We start from the raw sequence: 24,257 nt of genomic DNA, 5'->3' as shown, positions 1-24,257 counted from the left end.
GAAGTCCACCCACTGGAGTGAAGGTTCTGAGCCCCACGTCAGGCTTCCCAACCTGGGGGTCTGGCAACAGGGGGGAGGAATTCCTGGAGTATCAGACCTTGAAGGCTAGTGGGATTTGATTACAGGAATTAGACAGGACTGGGGGAAACAGAGACTCCACTCTTGGAGGGCACACACAAAGTAGTGTGCGCATCGGGACCCAGGGGAAGGAGCAGTGACCCCATAGGAGACTGAACCAGACCTACCTGCTAGTGTTGGAGGGACTCCTGCAGAGGCGGAGGGTGGCTGTGTCTCACCGTGAGGACAAGTACACCAGCAGCAGAAGTTCTGGGAAGTACTCATTGGTGTGAGCCCTCCCAGAGTCTGCCATCAGCCCCACCAAAGAGCCTGGGTAGGCTCCAGTGTTGGGTCACCTCAGGCCAAACAACCAACAGGGAGGGAACCCAGCCCCACCCATCAGCAGACAAGTGGATTAAAGTTTTACTGAGCTCTGCCCACCAGAGCAACACCCAGCTCTACCCACCACCAGTCCCTCCCATCAGGAAACTTGCACAAGCCTCTTAGATAGCCTCATCCACCAGAGGGCAGACAGCAGAAGCAAGAACTACAATCCTGCCGCCTGTGGAACAAAAATCACATTCACAGAAAGATAGACAAGATGAAAAGGCATAAGGCTATGTACCAGATAAAGGAACAAGATAAAACCCCAGAAAAACAAGTAAATGAAGTGGAGATAGGCAACCTTCCAGAAAAAGAATTCAAAATAATGATAGTGAAGATGATCCAGGGCCTTGGGAACAGAATGAAGGCAAAGATCGAGAAGATGCAAGAAATGTTTAACAAAGACCTAGAAGAATTAAAGAACAAACAAACAGAGATGAACAATACAGTAACTGAAATGAAAAATACACTAGAAGGAATCAATAGCAGAATAACTGAGGCAGAAGAATGGATAAGTGACCTGGAAGACAGAATGGTGGAATTCACTGCTGTGGAACAGAATAAAGAAAAAAGAATGAAAAGAAATGAAGACAGCCTAAGAGACCTCTGGGACAACATTAAACACAACAACATTCGCATTATAGGGTTCCCAGAAGGAAAAGAGAGAGAGAAAGGACCCAAGAAAATATTTGAAGAGATTATAGTCGAAAACTTCCCTAACATGGGAAGGGAAATAGCCACCCATGTCCAGGAAGCGCAGAGAGTCCCATACAGGATAAACCCAACGAGAAACACACCGAGACACATAGTAACCAAACTGGCAAAAATTAAAGACAAAGAAAACTTACTGAAAGCAGCAAGGGAAAAATGGCAAATAACATGCAAGGGAACACCCATAAGGTTAACAGCTGATTTCTCAGCAGAAACTCTACAAGCCAGAAGGGAGTGGCATGACATATTTAAAGTGATGAAAGGGAAGAACCTACAACCAAGATTACTTTACGCGGCAAGGATCTCTTTCAGATTTGATGGAGAAATCAAAAGCTTTACAGACAAGCAAAAGCTAAGAGAATTCAGCACCACCAAAGCAGCTCTACAACAGATGCTAAAGGAACTTCTCTAAGTGGGAAACACAAGAGAAGAAAAGGACCTACAAAAACAAACCCATAACAATTAAGAAAGTGGTACTAGGAACATACATATCGATAATTACCTTAAACGTGAATGGATTAAATGCTCCAACCAAAAGGCACAGGCTTGTTGAATGGATACAAAAACAAGACCCATATTTATGCTGTCTACAAGAGACCCACTTCAGACCTAGAGACACATACAGACTGAAAGTGGGGGGATGGAAAAAGATATTCCATGCAAATGGAAATCAAAAGAAAGCTGGAGTAGCAATACTCAAGCAGGTAAAATAGACTTTAAAATAAAGAATGTTACAAGAGACAAGGAAGGACACTGCACAATGATCAAGGGATCAATCAAAGAAGAAGATATAACAATTATAAATATATATGCACCCAACATAGGAGCACCTCAATACATAAGGCAACTGCTAACAGCTATAAAAGAGGAAATCGACAGTAACAAAATAATAGTGGGGGACCTTAACACCTCACTTACACCAATGGACAAATCATTCAAACAGAAAATTAATAAGGAAACACAAGCTTTAAATGACACAATACACCATATAGATTTAATTGATATTTATAGGACATTCCATCCAAAAACAGCAGATTACACTTTCTTCTCAAGTGCGCACGGAACGTTCACCAGGATAGATCACATCTTGGGTCACAAGTGAAGCCTCAGTAAACTTAAGAAAACTGAAATCATATCAAGCATCTTTTCTGACCACAACACTATGAGACTAGAAATCAATTACAGGGGAAAAAAATGTAAAAAACATAAACACACGGAGGCTAAACATTACGTTACTAAAGAACCAAGAGATCACAGAAGAAATCAAAGAGGAAATTAAAAAATACCTAGAGACAAATGACAATGAAAACATGATGATCCAAAACCTATGGGATGCAGCAAAAGCAGTTCTAAGAGGGAAGTTTATAGCAATACAAGCCTACCTCAAGAAACAACAAATATCTCAAATAAGCAATCTAACTTTACACCTAAAGGAACTAGAGAAAGAAGAACAAACAAAATCCAAAGTTAGTAGAAGGAAAGAAATCATAAAGATCAGAGCAGAAATAAATGAAATAGAAACAAAGAAAACAATTGCAAAGATCAATAAAACTAAAATCTGGTTCTTTGAGAAGATAAACAAAATTGATAAACCGTTAGCCAGACTCATCAAGCAAAAGAGGGAGAGGACTCAAATCAATAAAATTAGAAATGAAAAAGAAGAAGTTACAACAGACACCACAGAAATACAAAGCATCCTAAGAGACTAACTACAAGCAACTCTATGCCAGTATAATGGACACCCTGAAAGAAATGGACAAGTTCTTAGGAAGGTATAACCTTCCAAGACTGAACCAGGAAGAAATAGAAAATATGAACGGACCAATCACAAGTAATGAAATTGAAACTGTGATTAAAAATCTTCCAACAAACAAAAGTCCAGGACCAGAGGCTTCACAGGTGAATTTTATCAAACATTTAGAGAAGAGCTAACACCAATCCTCCTCAAACTCTTCCAAAAAGTTACAGAGGAAGGAACACACCCAAACTCAATCTATGAGGCCACCATCACCCTGATACCAAAACCAGACAAAGATAACTACAAAGAAAAGAAAATTACAGACCAGTATCACTGATGAATATAAATGCAAAAATCCTCAACAAAATACTAGCAAACAGAGTCCAACAGCACATTAAAAGGATAATACACCATGATTAGGTGGGATTTATCCCAGGGATGCAAGGATTCTTCAATATATGCAAATCAATCAATGTGATTCACCATAATAACAAATTGAAGAAGAAAAACCATATGATCATCTCAATAGATGCAGAAAAAGCATTTAACAATATTCAACACCCATTTATGATAAAAACTCTCCAGAAAGTGGACATAGAGGGAACCTACCTCAACATAATAAAGGCCATATATGACAAACCCACAGCAAACATCATTCTCCATGGTGAAAAACAGAAAGCATTTCCTCTAAGATCAGGAAAAAGACAAGGATGTCCACTCTCACCACTATTATTCAACATAGTTTTGGAAGTCCTAGCCACAGCAGTCAGAGAAGAAAAAGAAATAAAAGGAATACAAATTGGAAAAGAAGAAGTAAAAGTGTCACTGTTTGCAGATGACATGATACTATACATAGAGAATCCTAAAGATGCTACCAGAAAACTACTAGAGCTAATCAATGAATTTGGTAAAGTAGCAGGATACAAAATTAATGCACAGAAATCTCTTGCATTCCTATATGCTAATGATGAAAAATCTGAAAGAGAAATTAAGGAAACACTCCCACTTACCACTGCAACAAAAAGAATAAAATACCTAGGAATAAACCTACCTAGGGAGACAAAAGACCTGTATGCAGAAAACTAAGACACTGATGAAAGAAATTAAAGTGATACCAACAGATGGAGAGACATATCATGTTCTTGCATTGGAAGAATCAATATTGTGAAAATGACTATACTACCCAAAGCAGTCTTCAATGCAATCTCTATCAAATTACCAATGGCATTTTTTACAGAACTAGACCAAAAAATCTTACAATTTATATGGAGACACAAAAGACCCCAAATAGCCGAAACAGTCTTGAGGGTAAAAAATGGAGCTGGAGGAATCAGACTCCCTGACTTCAGACTGTACTATAAAGCTACAGTAATCAAGACAATATGGTACTGGCACAAAAACAAATATAGATCAGTGGAACAGGATAGAAAGCCTAGAGATAAACCCACGCACCTATGGTCAACTAACCTATGACAAAGGAGGCAAGGATATACAGTGGAGAAAAGACAATCTCTTCAATAAGTGGTGCTGGGAAAACTGGACAGCTACATGTAAAAGAATGAAATTAGAACACTCCCTAGCACCATACACAAAAATAAACTCAAAATGGATTAGAGACTTAATGTAAGACCGGACACTATAAAACTCTTAGAGGAAAACATAGGAAGAACACTCTGTGACATAAAGCACAGCAAGATCCTTTTTGATCCACCTCCTAGAGAAATGGAAATAAAAACAAAAATAAACAAATGGGACCTAATGAAACCTCAAAGCTTTTGCACAGCAAAGAAAACCATAAACAAGGCGAAAAGACAACCCTCAGAATGGGAGAAAACATTTGCAAACGAATCAACGGACAAAGGATTAATCTCCAAAATACATAAACAGCTCATGCAGCTCAATATTAAGGAAACAAACAACCCAATCCAAAAATGGGCAGAAGACCTAAATTTCTCCGAAGAAGGCATAAAGATGGCCAAGAAGCACATGAAAAGCTGCTCAACATCACTAATTATTAGAGAAATGCAAATCAAAACTACAATGAGGTATCACCTCACACCAGTTAGAATGGGCATCATCAGAAAATCTACAAACAACAAATGCTGGAGAGGGTATGGAGAAAGGGGAACCCTCTTGCACTGTTGGTGGGAATGTAAATTGATACAGCCACTATAGAGAACGGTGTGGAGGTTCCTTAAAAAACTAAAAATAAAATTACCATATGACCCAGCAATCCCACTACTGGGCATATATACCCAGAGAAATTCATAATTCAAAAAGACACATGAACCCCAGTGTTTATTGCAGCACTATTTACAGTAGCCAGGACATGGAAGCAACCTAAATGCCGATCGACAGACGAATGGATAAAGAAGAAGTGGTACATATATACAATGGAATATTACTCAGCCATAAAAAGGATCAAAATTGGGTCATTTGTAGAGATGTGGGTGGATCTAGAGACTGTTGTACAGAGTGAAGTAAGTCAGAAACAGAAAAACAAATACCATATATTTACACATATATGTGGAACCTAGAAAAATGGTACAGATGAACCGGTTTGCAGGGCAGAAATTGAGGCACAGATGTAGAGAACAAACATATGGACACCAGAGGTGAAAGTGGCAGGGGGTGCTGTTGGTGTGATGAATTAGGAGATTGGGATTGACATATATACACTAATAAGTATAAAATGGATAACTAATAAGAACCTGCTGTATAAAAAAATAAAATAAAATTCAAATTAAAAAAAAGATAGCTCAAAAGTCAAAACTTTTCAAAAAGTTATATTCAGGGTGTAGGAAAGTGAATAAGGATATACTCTCACTATCTTCCGTGTGTCTTCTATCCCATTCACCCCCACAGGTAATGGATTTCACATTTATTATTTCTATTTCTTTTTTCCAAAATAAACACACCATTTCCAATTCTTCGTTACACAAAAGTGGGTACAATACATAATCTTTTGCACTTTCCTTTTTTACTTAATATGTCTTAGAAATCACTTAATTCATAGATAATCCTCCTCTTTTTTTGTTGTTTTTTAACTATACATTCATTTTGAGGATGAACCGTAGTTTATTCCACCAGACTCTTGTTCTGGTTGTTTCCAAAATTTTTCTATTAAAAATGACACTGTAGTGAATAATTTTGTGTTTTTTCCCTGTATTATTGGAAGTGTATCTTCAGAGTAATTCCTAGAGTGGAATTGTTGCATCAGAGGTTAAACGGTTGTGTGGTTTTGTTAGATGTAGCCAAGTTCCCTCCATGAGGATTTCCCCATTTTGCATCCCTAGCAGAAGCGTATGACAGTGCTATGTATTTCCCCTGCAGCCTCACCAATAGAATGTATTGCCAAGCATTTGAGTTTTTGCTAATCTGATTAATAAAACATATCTCAATGTGGTTTTAATTTTTTATTTCTTCTCTAAGTTGAATATATTTTTATACATTTAAGAGACATTTATTTGTAAATCATTGGTTCATGTATTTTGCTATCTTCTGTCAAGAGTTTGATCTTTTTTTTTTCTTTCAACTTACAAGAGTTCTGTATTAGGGAAATTAGTCCTTTATAACATGTTGGAAATATTTTCTCACAGTTCATCCTTTGTCTTTTGACTTTGCTTATGGTGGTTTTGGCCATATAAAAAAAATTTTTTTAATTTTTACACAATAGATTTTATCACTTTTTTTTAAACTGAAATATAGTTGACGTACAATATTATGTTAGTTTCAGGTGTACAACATAGGGACTCAACATTTAAATACATTATGAAATGATTACCTTGATAAGGCTAGTAACCATCTGTCTCCATTCAGAGTTATTACAGTGTTATTGACCATGTTCCTTATGCTGTATATTACATCCCCATGACTTAAATTTATTTTATAACTGGAAGTTTGCGCCTCTTAATTCCCTTCACCTATTTCACCCATTCTCCTAACCTTCTTCCCTCTAACAACCACCTGTTTGTTCTCTGTATTTATGAGTCTATTTTTGTTTGTTTGTTCATTCACTTGTTTTGTTTTTGAGATTTCAAGTATGAGATCAACAGTATTTGTCTTTCTCTGACTTATTTCACTTAGCATGATATACTCTAGATCTATCCATGTTGTCACAAATGGCAAGGTTTCATGCTTTTTTATGGCTAATATTCCAGTGTTTGTGTGTGTGTGTGTGTGTGTGTGTGTGTGTGTGTGTGAGAGAGAGAGAGAGAGAGAGAGAGAGAGAGAGAGAGAGAGAGAGATCTTCTTTATCCATTTAGATTTATATTCTGGGCTTTCTGTTCTGTTCCATTGATGTATATGTCTGTTTTTGTGCCAGTATAGTACTGTTTTGATTACTGTAACTTTGTAGTATAGCTTGAAACCAGAGATATCACTCTTTCATTGAAGTTGTATTTTTAGTCATAGTTTGAAAGCCTTTTGCCACACCCAGGTTATGATGGAATTTAGCCACATGGTTTCTTTTTTTCTTTTCTTTTTTTTCTTTTACATTTGAATACTTTAACAATTTAAGTTTATTTTTGAGGTATAGTATAAGGTATGAATACAAGTTCATCTTTTTTCAAAGTTCTGTATAGTTATTCCCAATATCATTTATTTGAAAAGTCTGTCTTTACCCCAGTGATTTGAGAATCTGTCTTTATCACATATAAAATGTCTTATGTATTGAAGTTTATTTCTTGATTTTCTATTCTATTTCCCTGGTCTTTCTATTCTTTAACAATAGCAAACTATTTTTAATTCTAGAGGCTTTCTGGTATGTTTTACTATCTGGTAAGGCTAATCTCCCTTATTTCTTTTTTCTTTTTCTTTTTCAGGATTTCTCATAGCTATAATTGTACATTTATTTTTCCATATGAACATTAGAATCAATTTTATCAGTCCTAGAGAAAAAAGTTGGTATTTTTGTTTGGTTCACATTACTTTATTCATTCACACATGCATATATGCACACATAGATGCATACATACACATACACACATAGCTTTATGGACGTCTTTTGTTTTTTTCCAGGTCTGCATTCATGTCTTTCAGAAGTCTTTTAAAGTTCTATTTATAAAGGTTTTGTACCATTCCTAAAATTGTACCTTTTGTGTTGCTATTATATTATTCTTGATCTTTATATGTTGATTTTATATTCTTGCTTATTGGATTACTTCACTGTTCAATTTGGTTGTATTGTTGATTCTCTGAGGTTTTACAAATATACTTTCATGTAATCTGCGAATACAGTTTTACCTCTTCAAATTCTTATGCCACAAATTGTTTTCTCCTACCTAATTGCATTGGCTAATATTGTCAATACAGTGTTAAATAATAGTGAAGAGTGTGTTTACCTGTTTTAAAGAAGAGACAGACTGCAGAAACTTAGAGAAGTTCAATAGCTTAAGATCACAAGCTAGTAAATGGCAAAGTCATGATTGATTTTCAGGTCTGTTGTACTCCAGAAACTTCCATTCTTTTTATTCTGTCATGCTGCCTCTGGAATCTTTAAAGATTTGTTTAAAGGAGACAAGACTCCTTTGTAATTTCCAGCCACTCTCAGGTGGATTGGAGAAATCCTACATATTTAATGTTTTGATCTAGCAGTTGACCCAGTGAACATGCCTCTATTCTTGCTCCCTCTTTTTCTACAAGTAAGGGAGAACATGCCCCAGCTTTAATCTAGATATCTTTCATTCTTTAGAGTCGTTATTTACAAGGACCAGAGGATTGAATACATTTCCTTGTTTCCTTGACAGGAGCTCAATTTGGAAATGGAAGACCAACAGGAGAACCTGGATACTCTTGAGTACCTGGTCACTGACCTGAGCTCCTGTGGCTTTGCCCTGGACCTGTCCCAGCACCAGGACAGGGTACAGAACCTCAAAAAGGACTTCACAGAGCTACGGAAGACAGTTAAAGAAAGGTGAGTTTTCATATGTATGGATCAGTGTCATGGAGCTAATTTTTTCTTGCTGTTGAATGAAATGACTTTCTCCTCCTTCCTTCTTCACCAGAAAAGATGGCATCAAAGTTCTGCTACTGAGCCATAGGAGATTGGCAAGTGCCTCTTTCAGACAAAGCTCTTCAGTCTACTTAATGCTTAGTGGTCTTTCTGTTAGTAAATAGTGAGTTCCTTCTCAGTAATGGGACTCAGTTCCCCCTCAGTACAATCAAAAGCCCCAGGTCACCTGGACCAAACAGAACAAATTTGGGGCAGCAAGTTGGATTGTGGCAGGATTTGAAATAATGAGAAAAATTGGAAGAGCCTTCCCAGACATAATTAAGGATTATATTGGAACTCACACTGCTTGTTTTGACCACATTTAAGTTGCTGTTACGGAGGAGTTTCTGGATTCTTCTTTTAAGGCAAACATGGGAATATACAACAAAGGCGGATGACTTCAGGTTATTAGCTCACAGTTGAAAAGCCATAATTCCTCCATTAGAAAGCCTCATGTGGGTTTAAAAGCTTGATAAGACTTCTCTTGGTTTAGCCATAAATATCTCGATTTAGCAGATGACGGCTTTAGTGACTAGAGGAAAGCAGTTGCTGAAATCACCACTGTAAGCAGCGGTTATTTAGTGCAGGTGAAAGGGACAGGACAAAGGCCAAGAAGACTTTGTTTTCCTTGCCCTCAGCTGAGGGCTGTTTAGCTATATGAAGAGCCAGGATCTCTGCCTTGAAGTCTAATAGATGTGACCATTTCCAAAACTTAATTTCAAAATTGAATTCTCCTTTCTCCTTGATTTATTTTACTCATTGGTGTGCTTAGCCTAACTTCTCTGAGCTTCAATTTCGGCATCTTCCTTGTTAAAGGAATTAGCATTTGAATTGGGCCTTGAAAGAGTCAAATACCTAAAAAGTAGCAGAGCTGGCCTTGAGATCCAAAGCCTGCATTCTTTCCATTGTATCATAGTACCTAAATAGCAGGCTCCCGTTAGTTTTTCTCATTTTCACTTTAACCTAGAGTAAGATTGAAGACTCCTTACCCCAGAAATGTCCAAACAAGGGCAACAGATTCCTTAGTTTGATGCTCTCCTACATTATATGTGGTTGTTTAGCCAAAGCTGCCATGGAAAAGATTATGAGAAGGAAAGGCCCTGTTAGGAAACTGATGCCTAGAGTCCTAGAATGAATATAGTTTTAGTTCACGTTGACTTCTTTACAAGCTTAGTCTGGCAAGTAACAAATTGTCTCTGTTGACAGAGAGGAAGATGCATCATCTTGCCAGGAGCAATTAGATGAATTCCGGAAGCTGGTTAGGACTTTCCAGAAATGGCTGAAGGAAACTGAAGGGAGTATTCCACCTACAGAGACTTTCATAAGCACTAAAGAGCTGGAAAAACAGATTGAACACCTGAAGGTAGGTGAACAAAGTCTCTCCAGGAATCAGGCTGGACAGCAGTTTGGAATCTTGTGTGGACTCATTTCCACCTGTGGTGGGCAAATGGTGTGAGAAATCCAAGTTATCCATGTGTATCAGAATAGCAGTTCCTCCATTTTCTCCACGTGAGTCCAACCTACCCCTACCCAAGCACTGAGCGCCAAAACATCTCCTATTTAAAAACCAAAACCAAAAAAGTAATCTGGGAATGATATCTATAAAGTTTCAGCTGTCTTGGGGATGCCTGTCATGCTGTGGTAGATCATAAAAAAGACAGTTGTCAGAGTCCAGTCTTGAGAAGATTACACTCTCGTTGTATGTTTGAGAATTAGACAATTATATGTGAGCAAGTGACCAGATATGTGATCAGAAAATTGAGGAGAGAATTTCTCCTCAACTAGTAAAGGAAAAGTTACTACAACTAATAAAGGAAAAGTTACAGATCAGATGGTTGGAATGTACCTGCATGGGTAGCATCAGCCTTTCTCCCATCTGTTACAGAATCCCTTCTCTCCTGTATTTGGTTCATAGTCATCCAGCTCTGTGTGCACCTCTAACATGTTTCTTATTTTTGTTGAAACCGGTCTCCAACTAACTCTCATGCATTTGTCCTTATTTTCTTAGTAAAACGGGATTTATCTTGAATAGATGAAAGAGAAGAGCTTTCACAGAGAGAGTGCCAGGAGCATTTGCTGTGGGGAGTTCCCTAGGACAGAGGTTCCCTGATCTCTTGGTTCATGGTTCCGTTTGTGTTTCAAGACATTTTTCATAGCATCTCAAGGCAAAAAACAAACAAACAAAACAACACCCAAAAAACTGAAAAACCTCACTTACTAAGTGGTCAGGTCCAAACAGCTTAGCAGTAGTTGTTCACATGGTGTCCAACAGATGTCACTGTTTTTCCCTCAAAAATTTAAAATATCCTGTGAGTCAGTGCATAGTTTGGGAACTGTTGGCTCTTTGGAATCAAGAGTGACTAATAAAAGAACTGACACACTCTGAATTGACAAGGTTCAGTTTGAAGTTCGGCAGCATGAGCTTGCCAGACGTTCATGGCTCGATGTCTTTCTCTGCTGCTGCTTTGCAGCTTGAAGTCAAAAGCAGACTAAGTAGATTGTGAGGGAGATTCAGTATGGAGGAAGGGATTGAAGGCTAGGATGGTGTCCCAGCTTGGAAAAGAGTAAAATTCTACTTCTGTAGCAGGCAGTTCACAGCTTAGAGACAACATGATAGAGACCAGATACTTTTGTCTTAGAGCAAATGCCATTGTTTCCTAACAGCTTTCTGTGGTGGTTTGAGCTCTGACTTCAAACCCAATATAAAATTCTGTAGCCTATGATTCTGTATGTTTCTCTACATTTCAATATCTAACTCCTCATTTTACCCTCCAATTACCATTTCCTTTATATTCTTTACAAGCATGGCATTCCCTTTGTCCACCTGGCAAACTCTGATCTTAACTCCAGTCTTTCCTCTCTCCAGGCAGAGTTAGATGTGTCTCCTTTTGTGCTCTCAGAGTCTAGTGGCTGTCCATATTTCTGTAATAGCATTTATCACATTATAATGCCACTGATAATCTGAGCTCTTGGTTTTAGGAACTGTGTCGTAAGCCTATTTCGTATCCCCAGTGTTTGGCACAATGCCTGGCCTATAGTAAGTGCTCAAAAAATATTTGCTTGATGAATGAATGAGAAGGGCCTGAATATTCCAGGATATCATTCTCCCACATCTTGGCTGGCTCAACCAAGTTCTGGAAATGGCTGAATAAATGAGGATGATTGCTTAATGCTTATCAAAACTTTTAAGGAGTGTATGTAGAACAGGTGTCCCTACTTATGAGGAGAAAGCCTCCAGATATTACATTTTGCGATTTTGTTCTTTAAACAGGGTCTCCTAGATGACTGGACAAGTAAGGGAACTTTGGTAGAAGAAATCAATTGCAAAGGTACTTCTTTAGAAAATCTCATCATGGAGATCACAGCACCTGATTCTCAAGCCAAGACAGGTGAGTGCAGGCTCTTGAAAATGTAGTGAATAAACATCATTCTTCCCTTTGCCCTTTGGTGATGACCCCTTATTGAATAAACATTAGAATCAGGGTTGGATATGAAAATCAAGGATGTTTCATGAAGCAGTCTTCCCCTCAACCCGATCTGTTTTCCCATTTCCTTTGTAACATTGCTCCATTTTGCAAAACCCCTTCCGGTGATGGGAAGAAGTAAAGGGACTAGTTGGCCCAGTTAGAACTGTCAAATGAACATAGAAGGATTAAAATAGGATTTTCCATCTTGAGGAATTTCTGTCTTTTAAATATGTGAATGGATGGCTATGCATTAACTTTAAATTAGGGTCAGCCCTGGAGGGTATAAACATGATATCTTGGGAGAGGCTAAGTGTTTCGGAGTCAGTATTGGTACACCAGGAACTGACACACTTCTTGGAAGTGCATACAAAGATTGTGCCCAACTATATGAATTATCTCTGCCTACAAATTAATTCTTTCAAACAAAATGCATTCTGAGCTCACAGTCACTTGCTGGTTGTCAATTGGGATCTCCTAGGTTTTATTACCAGACTATGTTAATGCACTCCTATAGTCACTTAAATAGTAAGGGCAAAGTTTACTTTCTTTTTTCCTACTGAGAATGTCTACTTTCCTATTGTATCCTAAAGTTTAAAGAAGTCTTGGAACTATCTAGAAGTGACAACATTTCAGAGATTTGGTGGCTTTTATATTCTAACACTTAAATTTCAAAGTTCATTGACTTATTAGTGTGTGACATCACCCAGCAAACTTTTTCTATAAAGGGCCGTAGAGTAAATATTCTAGGCTTGTGGGCCATATGGTCTCTGTCACACTACATGTCTCTGCCATTGTAGCACACAAGCAGTCATAAACAATATATAAATGAATGGGCGTGGCTGTGTTCCAGTAAAACTTCACATACAGAAACAGGCGGAGGGACAGATTTGGCTGGTGCACAAAAGTTTTCTGACTTCTGGACTAGATCAGTGGTTGTTCGAACTTTTTAAAGTACTGTAATCTTTTTAAAAAATAAATCTCATGTAGAGCTATAAGACAAATAAAAATATAAGTGAATTTATAGCATTTATCTATTATGAAATTCATCAATGAGAATATTGAGGCTATTGGGACTTCCCTGGTGGCACAGTGGTTAAGAATCTGCCTGCCAATGCAGGGGACAAGGGTTTGAGCCCTGGTCCGGGAAGATCCCACATGCCGCGGAGCAACTAAGCCCGTGTGCCACAACTGCCGAGCTTGCGCTTTAGAGCCCACGAGCCACAACTCCTGAAGCCCGTGCACCTAGAGTCTGTGCTCTGCAACAAGAGAAGCCACCACAATGAGAGGCACGCTTGCCGCAACTAGAGAAAGCCCATGCACAGCAACGAAGACCCAATGCAGCCAAAAATAAATTAATTAATTAAAAAAAAGAATATTGAGGCTATCTTAGCGAATATGAAAACTTGGAAAAAAAGAATTTTTGAATGACAGCTTCATTATTTATTTCTCAGCTTTTTCCTTGGTTGCATTGTATCCAGAAAATACGTTTCACACAGATAAATAGTTGCAAATGATGACAAATGTTTTTAAAAGTTCACTTTACAATCCGAAGTGTTAAGAATTCTCTTACTACACAATTCTACCCTGATGAGAGCCTGCTCTGAGTAGATATACCTCAGCCTTTTTTGTCATTTTATTTAATGGAATTCATGTGTGCTGTAGATGTTTTTCTTTGTACATAAGTGGACATATGTAGGTTTGAATCGAGTGCTAATGAAGAACTACAACTTTTCCCATCAGTGACACTCAGAAAGAAGTTTAAATGTATGCACAGAGGTGCAGGAGCTACTTTATTCTCCCCAAAAAGCAGCGTAAATTGGCTATATCTACTGGGTTAAAATGTGGTGTTCAACATAATAGAAATGTGCATGTTTTACTGCCATTTCTAAGTACTTAGGAATATATTCTGAATATTAAAATTAAACCAAACATTTACAGAGTCCCTAAAGCACCTCCTCAGGGTGCTTTGAAAATCAGTTTGAAGATCACTAGCCTGAGTGCTCTTAAAAAGTTCTCTTCCATCTCTGAAAACCCACGCGTGTTCTAGTTCCTTATGGTCGTGGAGCTCTCTTGGTTTCGTAAAGTGCTTTCACATACACTACCTCACTACTTCTCACCAGTAACCCCACGAGAGCTGACAAGATAGGTTGTATTATCTTCATATCCCAGAGAAGATACCGAGGTCTGTCCATAGATTAAGGCTCACGTACTGAGTTAGTGACAGTCTTGGCTACGACTGTCTTCTCCAAATTACTAGTCCGGTTTCTTTTTGGTCATCACCAGACTGCAGTGGAATATGATCTTTTGGTTTGATCCATTTTTTAAATTGAAAATACAATAATGTTAACATTTAAAAGTTTTACAATCATTATTGTCTAATATATAACCTTGCACTTGACCTTTTCCACAGTGAAATCAGTGCACGTGAGAGTCTTATTCTGCCCTTTGAATGTTACATTATGTCGTAACTATTCTTCACATTTCTTTATAATCATTGTAATTACATGATCTGGTTTTTACTTACTTGGGATACTCCTGAAACACAAGGAATCAACTTGGGGAGAATATAGGTGAAATTGTGGTAATGAGAAACAGAACCAAAGACCCTAAACAGAATTTATGGGAATGTTTATGAGCCAGATTTATTGACGCTTAGAATTTCTGTTTTCTGGTGGGGGAAGGGGAGCAGAAAGTCATGAGAAAAAAAAGACGGGATCTTTTGAAACAATATAGGAAAGGCTCATTTTAATGTCTTTACTAAACGAATGCTGCTTTTTATGTCCTTAATTGTACTTATTGTTTATTTTTATTATGTTGAAGAACATTGATGTTAAAGTTGAACCTTTTTGGCTGTATTATAAATCCTCCTCATTCTAAAGTATGTCAAATGCCAGTCTAAAGACTTAGTCATTCTACTAACACTTGCTTCACAAAATTAGGGCAAGGTCCAAAGAATCCAAATTGGAGATTTAAGAGGAGAATTTGGATTTCCTGTAGAAAGGGTTAGGGTTAGGGTTAAGGAGCTGAAACTCCTCCAGTGACCCTGTTGCCCAGCAGCTAAAATGATTTGTCTCTTTCCATGAGTATGTTGTCTTGTGCTGTGTTAACTTCCTGATATCTGAGCTTAAAGTGAGTGCCAAAGAATAAATTCAGTGCCTGTATGTATTCCTAACACATTTGTCTTGCCTTGTTTGTCTCTCTGTCCTTCTGCTCAGGTTCCATACTGCCCTCTGTAGGAAGCTCTGTAGGCAGTGTAAACGGATACCACACCTGCAAAGGTGAGAATGCCATTTTCAACAGTGCCTCTTCATTGGTTGTGTTAGGATAGTGTTCATGTTTGCATCTGTGTATGTTTCCATATGTGTGGAAGGATTGCTGCCAGGATGGGTGTGAGGGTAAAAGTCTGGGGAGAAGCAACTGTGATGCCTCTTTGTTGCTAGCGAGAGGCTAAACAGGTTGGCAACCAGTGATATAAAGTTACTAAGCAAATAAACTGGACCACTAGATAAGACCAATAAGGAAAGACCCGGAAGAAAATATATGCAAATCTTTGAATTATAAAGAAACTATACTAGAGGTGGTCTAAATCTAGCCCTCAGCCTCCCAGCTAGGTTTTCTTCTCTGCAGTTTAAAGAAGAGGAAGTAGAAGAATGCCCCAAATACTTCACTCCCTTCACCTTTGCTGCTCCCATGTTTGCTTAGCATTTTATTTATACATCTGAGTATATAATGCCAACATCAGAAATCAGATTAATGAGAGCTCTTTTGCTTTTTGTATATAAACAGGAACTTTTATGTGATTTAGCAGGAAGATCATCTCTAGTTCACTAGAAGGAGTGGGAGAGATACTTAATCCTGATGAATAATTTTGTGAGGAACCACTGGGGATGCTTGAGAGCTATTCCCAGTCTGATCTCTGTTTCTGTGATGCTAGATCTGACGGAGATCCAGTGTGACATGTCAGATGTAAACCTGAAATATGAGAAACTTGGGGAAGTGCTTCGGGAACGCCGGGAAAGTCTTCAGGCTGTCCTCAGCCGCATGCAGGAAGTTCAGCAGGAGGCAAGCTCGGTGCTGCAGTGGCTGGAATTAAAAGAGGAAGTCCTGAAAGGCATGGAGACCTCTTCATCTCCAACCAAGACAGAGACAGTGAGAGCCCAAGCTGAATCTAACAAGGTACTGTGTTCCCATTAGCTGCATCTCAAACACCAAGAGGAAGGGGCGGTTGTACCAGTGTTCCTGCCTGAGCCCGGGGGCCTGAGAGTGAGACATGGCCAACCACCCAGTCGTTACGAGCAGCATGTTTGACTTTCAAATGACTAGTATGCCTAAACTCCCAGAGAATTTTCTTACCTATGAAATTAGAAATGGTTACACATCAGACTGAGAAACAAAACCAGATTTGTTTGCAGAAGGAGAATAGCCCTCCTCAGAAGCATCAGTTCATTGAGAATGGGATCTCATTTTCAATGTGATGGTATAAGCCAAACCATTCCATCAAAGCACCTTTCCAACTCTTGGAGGGATCTAAACAGCTGTGATTGCAGTTCATTCTTTTTTTTTTTTTTTTTTTTTTTTTTTTTTTTTTTTTGCGGTATGTGGGCCTCTCATTGTTGTGGCCTCTCCCGCTGCGAAGCACAGGCTCCGGACGCGCAGGCTCAGCAGCCATGGCTCACGGGCCGAGCCGCTCCGCGGCATGTGGGATCTTCCCAGACCGGGGCACGAACCCGTGTCCCCTGCATCGGCAGGCGGACTCTCAACCACTGCGCCACCAGGGAAGCCCAGCAGTTCATTCTTAAGATTGACTTGTAGGCCTAGGGAAAATGTCAGAAGAAATAAGACCATGTAGAAAATCCGGTAAAAATTTTTTGCCAAAAATTTTAGTATTCCTGTTGAGGCCTAGCATGTCATATCCTACAACTGCATAAACATCGCCATTACTGTCATCACCGTCATCATCATCATCATCATCAATTCCTGACACTTTTAGTTTATAGGGATTAGCAGTTTTCTTATTGGGTTACTGATGTGTTGTACATAAAAGAAATTCAAATCTTGCCACCTAGATTTTCCTTTTAATTAAATATTCAAGCAGAAAGGTTAAGTATCTTAAAATCATGAAACAATCATGGATAGAATCAGAAGTCGAGCCTGTAATTGCTGCCCCGTCTTGCCGTCATTTCCTCCACGCTCACAGCTTTGTTTCCTGTCCAGAAATCTCATGGCATTCATGATGTTCTTTCTCCTAGGCCTTCCTGGCTGAATTGGAACAGAATTCTCCAAAAGTCCAAAATGTAAAGGAAGCCCTGTCTGGATTACTGATGACATATCCCAACTCACAAGAAGCAGAAAACTGGAAGAAAATGCAAGAGGAGCTCAGTATGTTATCACTGGGGTGTTACAAATTCACTAAATTCCTTGTCTTCAAAGTAAATACAGGCTTTCGGCATACCCAATAAACAGGAGTGATTTTTAGTTAATTGTCATAAGCAAGCAAGAAGGGCAGGGAGGGTTAGAGAATGAGCCTGATTGTGGAAAAAATTTAGAGATTCCACTCAGAGTATCAGTATTGGCTTTCTTGGGCAAGTCAAACTGACAATCTGCTGTGACAAAGAGCATTGATGATAAAAATGAAAAATGGGTAATATCTAAACATTCTGTGAAGGAATTAAATTATGCTGCGCTCATAATATTGAACTATAAATGATGTAGGTGAATGTGTATTGGTATGAAAAAAATTTTTGGCATGAAAGATGCTCATAATTAGTAAGCTTAAAAACAGGTTAAAAATAATATATATGTCACATAAGGTATTTTACATGCGTTATGTATATATGTACATACTTCTGTGCAGTTTTATCCCATGTGTAGTTTCATATAGCCACCACTGCAGTCAAGATACAAAACTGTTTGTTACTTTAGTTAAAATTAAATGCAGGTTATTTTTAACTTAAAAAATATTAAATAATGCTCCAGGGGTCATTTCCTGTAGTATATTAGGAACATAATTTAGGGACCAGGCTAGTGGCTGATGAGGGTAAAAGAAAAGAATACATTCTTTCATTTCCTCTCTACAGATTCCCGATGGGAAATGGCCACCGAGGTGACAATGGCTCGGCAAAGGCAGCTGGAGGAATCCGCAAGTCATCTGGCCTGCTTCCAGGCTGCAGAATCCCAGCTCCGGCCCTGGCTAATGGAGAAAGAGCTGATGATGGGGGTGCTGGGGCCCCTGTCTATTGACCCCAACATGCTGAATGCACAGAAGCAGCAGGTCCAGGTGAGCAGTATGGCTGAAAGCTTTCGAGCAAAGAAATCAGAGGCACTTGAACCTGGGTCTGAATGCTGCTCTCAACAGGTAGATTTACATGACCCTGGACAAGTCATTTAACTTCTCAGAGTCTCCATTTCCTCACTTTAAATGAGATGCTTGTAAGGTCTTTATCATGGTGCCTGTCAAATAGCAAACAGTATTGTTAATATCATTAATGTCAGTAACTGTATTATTAATATCGTTGACTGAGGCAGTAAGATGAGCAGATGGGAGACAGGGAACTTCTGACTAAATGGTAAATCATATTTTATTTTCAATCCCCAGTGGTAGTGATCCACATTACTTCATGCAGTGTCTTACATCTGCCAGCTTTACTTAGAGATTTTCTGCTGATCAGATCTCAGTACCCAACATTTGCGAAATTTAGGTTGGTCCAATTATGTCATTTCCAGTGAAATCCTGCCTAGACCCTTTCCTTGTTCTATAGCCTTCCCTAAACTTGTTCTGTTTCTTCTCACCACCCACCAAGTCCCCTAAGAGTAGTTTTTGAAAGAACCCTTTCTTTTAGCCCCTGCATCCATGTTATTTATCAAGTCCTATTTGGTCTACTTACAAATATTTTTCTAATCCAGTGGTTTTCAAACTTTTTGATCCCAAAACCCTTTACACTCTTAAAAATTATTGAGGATCCCAAAGAGCTTGTGTTTATCTACTAATATCTATTAATATTAACTGTATTAAAACACTGAGGAATTTTTGAAGTATGTATTTATAAATTAATTTTTAAAATTATGATGATACAACCATAACACTAACATACATAACATTTTTATGAAAAAATAACATTTTCCAAAATGTAAAAAATTGAATAAGAGTGGCATTATTTTATATCTTTGGCAAATCTCTTTAATGATGTCTGGCTTGGGACTCCGTGGCAGTCCAGTGGTTAGGACTCTGCGCTCTCACTGCCAAGAGCCCGGGTTCAGTCCCTGGTCGGGGAACTAAGACCTGCAAGGCATAGCGAGAAATGAAATGAAATAAAATAAAAACGTCTGGCTAATAGAACAGTCTCACAGATTTTCTGCTTCTGCAGTCAATCTGTTGTGATATCGGATGTCGTGAGAGAACAAGAATTTTAAAAGGCAAATAACGTCTTAGTATTATTATGAAAATAGTTTTTACCTCACTGACCCCATGCAAGGGCTTAGGGACTGCCAGGGGCCACCAGACCGTAATTTGAGAACCACCATTCTAAGCTTCTCTTCTTCTCCACTCTAAATGCTGGTGGGTTGGATCTTGGGCCTGTTCCATTGCAGCAGCCCGCTAAAGGGCCTCTTGGTCTAGTTTGTCCTCTACATAATTATCAAGTTATCCCCTTAAATCATATATCTGAATATATTAAAATTCTTCTGTGGCCCTTGGCTGCCTATTGAACAGAGTTCAAATACCTGCTCACTGTGGTGCATGAGGCTTTTCACAGTCTGGTCCCATTTTGTCTTGCCAGCTCTTCCCCCATATACCTGGGCTTCTTCCCACACCAGATAACGGGTTCTTTCCTGAACACACTGCACTCACAGATCTCAGGATCTCTGTGCCTTTGCTAATCCCAGGCCCTTCTCTGAACCAGCCTTACTCTCTGTTCTCTTGGAGAACTCACATATTCTTTATTGTGTCACCTGTGAAGCCTTTCCTGATTTCCCTCTTCTGCTCTTGTCATCCCCAGAGGAATTAACCACCTTTACTTCTTGCTTTCACAATTCCACGTTCACGTCAGCATTTTATCATTTTAACTTTTGTTACATTCTATTATAGTTCATTATTTACACATCTGTTAGTCCTTGAGGTCCTGTCGTATTTATTTTTATGCAGTGTAAGTGCTGAGTACTTTCCATAGGTTTTCTTGTTTAATCCTAACAACAGCCAAGTAAGTACTTTACTGTCCTCATTTTGCAGATAAGGAAGCTGAGATTTGGAGAACTTTTAAAAACTCGCCTAAGTTTATACAGTTTAGTGAGTGATGGAGTCAGGATTTGAACCCAGGCGTCTAACTACAGAGCCTGTAACCTCAACTTCTTTGATGAGTGAAACAGTGAATAGAAATAAATAAAAAGGAATGGTACTTGCTTTAAAGAAGCTTTTTATCTCATTGTGGTATATTATAATGTGCAGATTATATGTGCTGATGGGAATTCGAGAAAGGAACTAAGAAAAGTAGGGCATTAAGAGTTGAAATGGCAAGCCCAGCCAGTAATATAGCTCACTTTGGGACCCAGGGTTCCAAACTCCCAATTCAGAGGCCTGGGTTTTGCCTGGCAAAGCTGACAAGTGCCCATCCAGTAAACAAACTTTGGTTTCCCAAACAAGGCCAACCTTAGTAACTGATGTTGAAACTGTATAGGACAAATAAGGAAAAGAAATAAAATAGACACAATCAATGATCCTTTCAAAACAGGTTTGTATTAAGCAGTTGTTAAAAGTGATACTGCATTTTCCTAGTTGACTGGTCTTTGGAGTTTTCTGGTTTATTTTCAAAAGGAGTTGGCACTGCTTGGCACAATCCAAAATCAGTTTTTGTTTTGACAGTGTTTTTAGATCTGTCTTTTCTCTCTAAACATCTTGGTGTCATTTCTATTACAGTTTATGCTGAAGGAATTTGAAGCACGTAGGCAACAGCATGAGCAGCTGAACGAGGCAGCTCAGGGTATCCTAACAGGCCCTGGAGATGTCTCTCCTTCCACCAGCCAAGTACAGAAGGAGCTCCAGAGCATCAATCAGAAGTGGATTGAGCTGACTGACAAACTTAATTCGCGTTCCAGCCAAATTGACCAAGCTATTGTCAAAAGCACGCAGTACCAGGAACTGCTCCAGGACTTGTCAGAGAAAGTGAAGGCAGTCAGACAGCGACTGAGTGGCCAGTCGGCCATCAGCACCCAACCTGAGGCTGTGAAGCAGCAGTTGGAGGAGACCAGCGAGATTCGATCTGACGTGGAGCAGTTAGACCACAGGATTAAGGAGGCGCAGACACTCTGCGATGAACTGTCAGTGCTCATTGGAGAGCAGTACCTCAAGGATGAACTGAAGAAGCGTTTGGAGACTGTTGCACTGCCTCTCCAAGGTTTAGAAGACCTTGCGGGTGAGGAATACACTGCTGCCATTCTTAGTGACAAGCCAAAAGGAGGAGTGGATTAGTGGTCCCAAGAATCTAGGGCGACCCTTAAGTAGCTTTTGGACTCAGAATAGTGTTACTCTATCCCTTTGTCCACCTACAGTGAGGACTGCCGTGGTCATTACAAATTGATTGGGCACTAGCAATATGTGAAGCTTTACACACCATAATCTAAGAGATAAGAACACTAATATAAATCTAGCCAGCAGGTAGAGATTCATAGAGGTACTTATAGGTGGAGTTACACGCATACTTTCACTGATGCTCACTTATTTTCTTCATGCTATATGTGTACGCACACACACATATACCATATATACAAAATTAGAACATGTTCTAGACTTTTTAGGATGGCCTTATACAAGAAGAAATTTGTCATTAATTTGTCGCCTCTTTTTCTAGAAACATTTATGGCTTTTTACCAGCTTAGAAGTTAAAAGTTTACTTCTGTTACTCATATCACCTTACAAGGTTGACGTGAGGGTTAAATAGGATATAGTCTATGAAAGAGCCTCGCTATGTGCTTCTTTTATGGTAGACCCTCAATTAGTGTTAATTTCCTTTTCCTAAGATTAGACCATGTACTCTCAGCAAACATTTTAAATGCCATGTTCAGACTTGATGATTTCTTTCTTTTTTTTTTTTTTTTTTTTTGCGGTATGCGGGCCTCTCACTGTTGTGGCCTCTCCCGTTGCGGAGCACAGGCTCCGGATGCGCAGGCCCAGCGGCCATGGCTCACGGGCCCAGCCGCTCCGTGGCATATGGGATCCTCCCAGACCGGGGCACGAACCCGTATCCCCTGCATCGGCAGGCGGACTCTCAACCACTGCGCCACCAGGGAGGCCCCAGACTTGATGATTTAAATTTGATTTTCTCATTTCAGCTGATCGCATGAACAGACTCCAGGCAGCTCTTGCCAGCACCCAGCAGTTCCAGCAAATGTTTGATGAGCTGAGAACCTGGTTGGATGACAAACAAAGCCAGCAAGCAAAAAACCGCCCAATTTCTGCAAAATTAGACCGGCTACAGTCTCAGCTACAGGAGAATGAAGAGTTTCAGAAGAACCTTAACCAACACAGTGGTTCCTATGAGGTGATTGTGGCAGAAGGAGAATCTCTGCTTCTTTCTGTACCTCCTGGAGAAGAGAAGAAAACTTTACAAAGCCAGCTCTTTGAGCTCAAGAGCCATTGGGAAGAGCTTAGTAAAAAAACTGCAGACAGACAGTCCAGGCTCAAGGACTGTCTGCAGAAAGCTCAGAAATATCAGTGGCATGTGGAAGATCTCGTGCCATGGATAGAAGATTGTAAGGTCAAGATGTCTGACTTGCGGGTCACTCTGGATCCAGTGCAGCTGGAGTCCAATCTCCTGAGATCGAAGGCTATGCTGAGTGAGGTGGAAAAGCGCCGCTCCCTGCTAGAAATCCTGAACAGTGCTGCTGACATTCTGATCAACTCTTCAGAAACAGATGAGGATGATATCCGGGATGAGAAGGCTGGGATCAACCAGAACATGGATTCCATTACAGAAGAGCTACAGGCCAAAACAGGGTCCCTTGAAGAAATGACTCAGAGGCTCAAGGAGTTCCAGGAAAGCTTTAAGAATATTGAAAAGAAAGTTGAAGGGGCCAAACACCAACTTGAGATCTTTGATGCTCTTGGCTCTCAAGCCTGCAGCAACAAGAACCTGGAGAAGCTAAGAGCCCAACAGGAAGCGCTGCAGACCCTGGAGCCACAGGTGGACTATCTGAGGAACTTCACTCGGGGCCTGGTAGAAGATGCCCCGGACGGATCTGATGCTTCCCAACTTCTGCATCAAGCTGAGGTCACCCAGCAGGAGTTCCTAGAAGTGAAGCAAAGAGTGAACAGTGGTTGCATGGCAATGGAAAACAAGCTGGAGGGCATTGGCCAGTTTCACTGCCGGGTCCGAGAAATGTTTTCTCAGCTGGCAGACCTGGACGATGAGCTCGATGGCATGGGTGCTATCGGCAGAGACACTGATAGCCTCCAGTCCCAGATCGAGGATGTACGGCTGTTCCTTAACAAAATCCAAGCCCTCAAGTTAGACATAGAAGCCTCTGAAACAGAGTGCCGACAAATGCTGGAGGAAGAAGGGACTCTGGACTTGTTAGGACTCAAGAGGGAGCTAGAAGCCCTGAGCAAACAGTGTGGCAAACTGATGGAGAGGAGTAAAGCTCGGCGGGAGCAGCTGGAGCTGACCCTGGGCCGGGTCGAGGACTTCTATCGGAAGCTGAAAACACTCAATGACATGACCACAGCAGCAGAGGAGGGGGAAGCGCTCCAGTGGGTAGTGGGGACCGAGGTGGATGTCATCAACCAACAATTAGCAGATTTTAAAGTAAGTCTTACCCTTGTTTTTTAATCTTTTTCTGTCTAATATGTGTATTTCTTTTCTTGTAACTTGGAGACCGATTGAGTACACATCTTAACTTCTGTCCCTGGTTTCATTATTCT

The 24,257-nt window shown here is 39.7% G+C and overlaps 1 protein-coding gene across 18 annotated transcripts in view; it reads left to right on the top strand.

The window, feature by feature from the left end:
- MACF1 (microtubule actin crosslinking factor 1) overlaps positions 1-24,257 on the top strand; it is a gene marked incomplete at its 5' end in the record, with an annotated part of 344,512 nt that overhangs the window by 237,123 nt on the left and 83,132 nt on the right. For 17 of the 18 annotated variants that reach the window (XM_081226357.1, XM_081226358.1, XM_081226355.1 and 14 more), the window contains 9 exons: positions 8,638-8,804; positions 10,089-10,245; positions 12,154-12,271; positions 15,565-15,627; positions 16,284-16,525; positions 17,599-17,728; positions 18,427-18,626; positions 21,258-21,753; positions 22,670-24,141. In XM_081226357.1, coding sequence (XP_081082483.1) covers positions 8,638-8,804; positions 10,089-10,245; positions 12,154-12,271; positions 15,565-15,627; positions 16,284-16,525; positions 17,599-17,728; positions 18,427-18,626; positions 21,258-21,753; positions 22,670-24,141 — 3,045 coding nt within the window. The remainder of the gene's footprint in view (positions 1-8,637; positions 8,805-10,088; positions 10,246-12,153; positions 12,272-15,564; positions 15,628-16,283; positions 16,526-17,598; positions 17,729-18,426; positions 18,627-21,257; positions 21,754-22,669; positions 24,142-24,257) is intronic. The other variant, XM_081226361.1, reaches the window with a different exon arrangement.

The sequence above is a fragment of the Mesoplodon bidens genome (genome assembly GCF_964165515.1).
Source record: "Mesoplodon bidens genome assembly, chromosome: 2".
In the NCBI taxonomy this organism is placed as follows: Eukaryota; Metazoa; Chordata; class Mammalia; order Artiodactyla; family Ziphiidae; genus Mesoplodon; species Mesoplodon bidens.
Note: the sequence above shows the minus strand (reverse complement) of the source record. Positions and strands in the feature narration are given on the sequence as shown.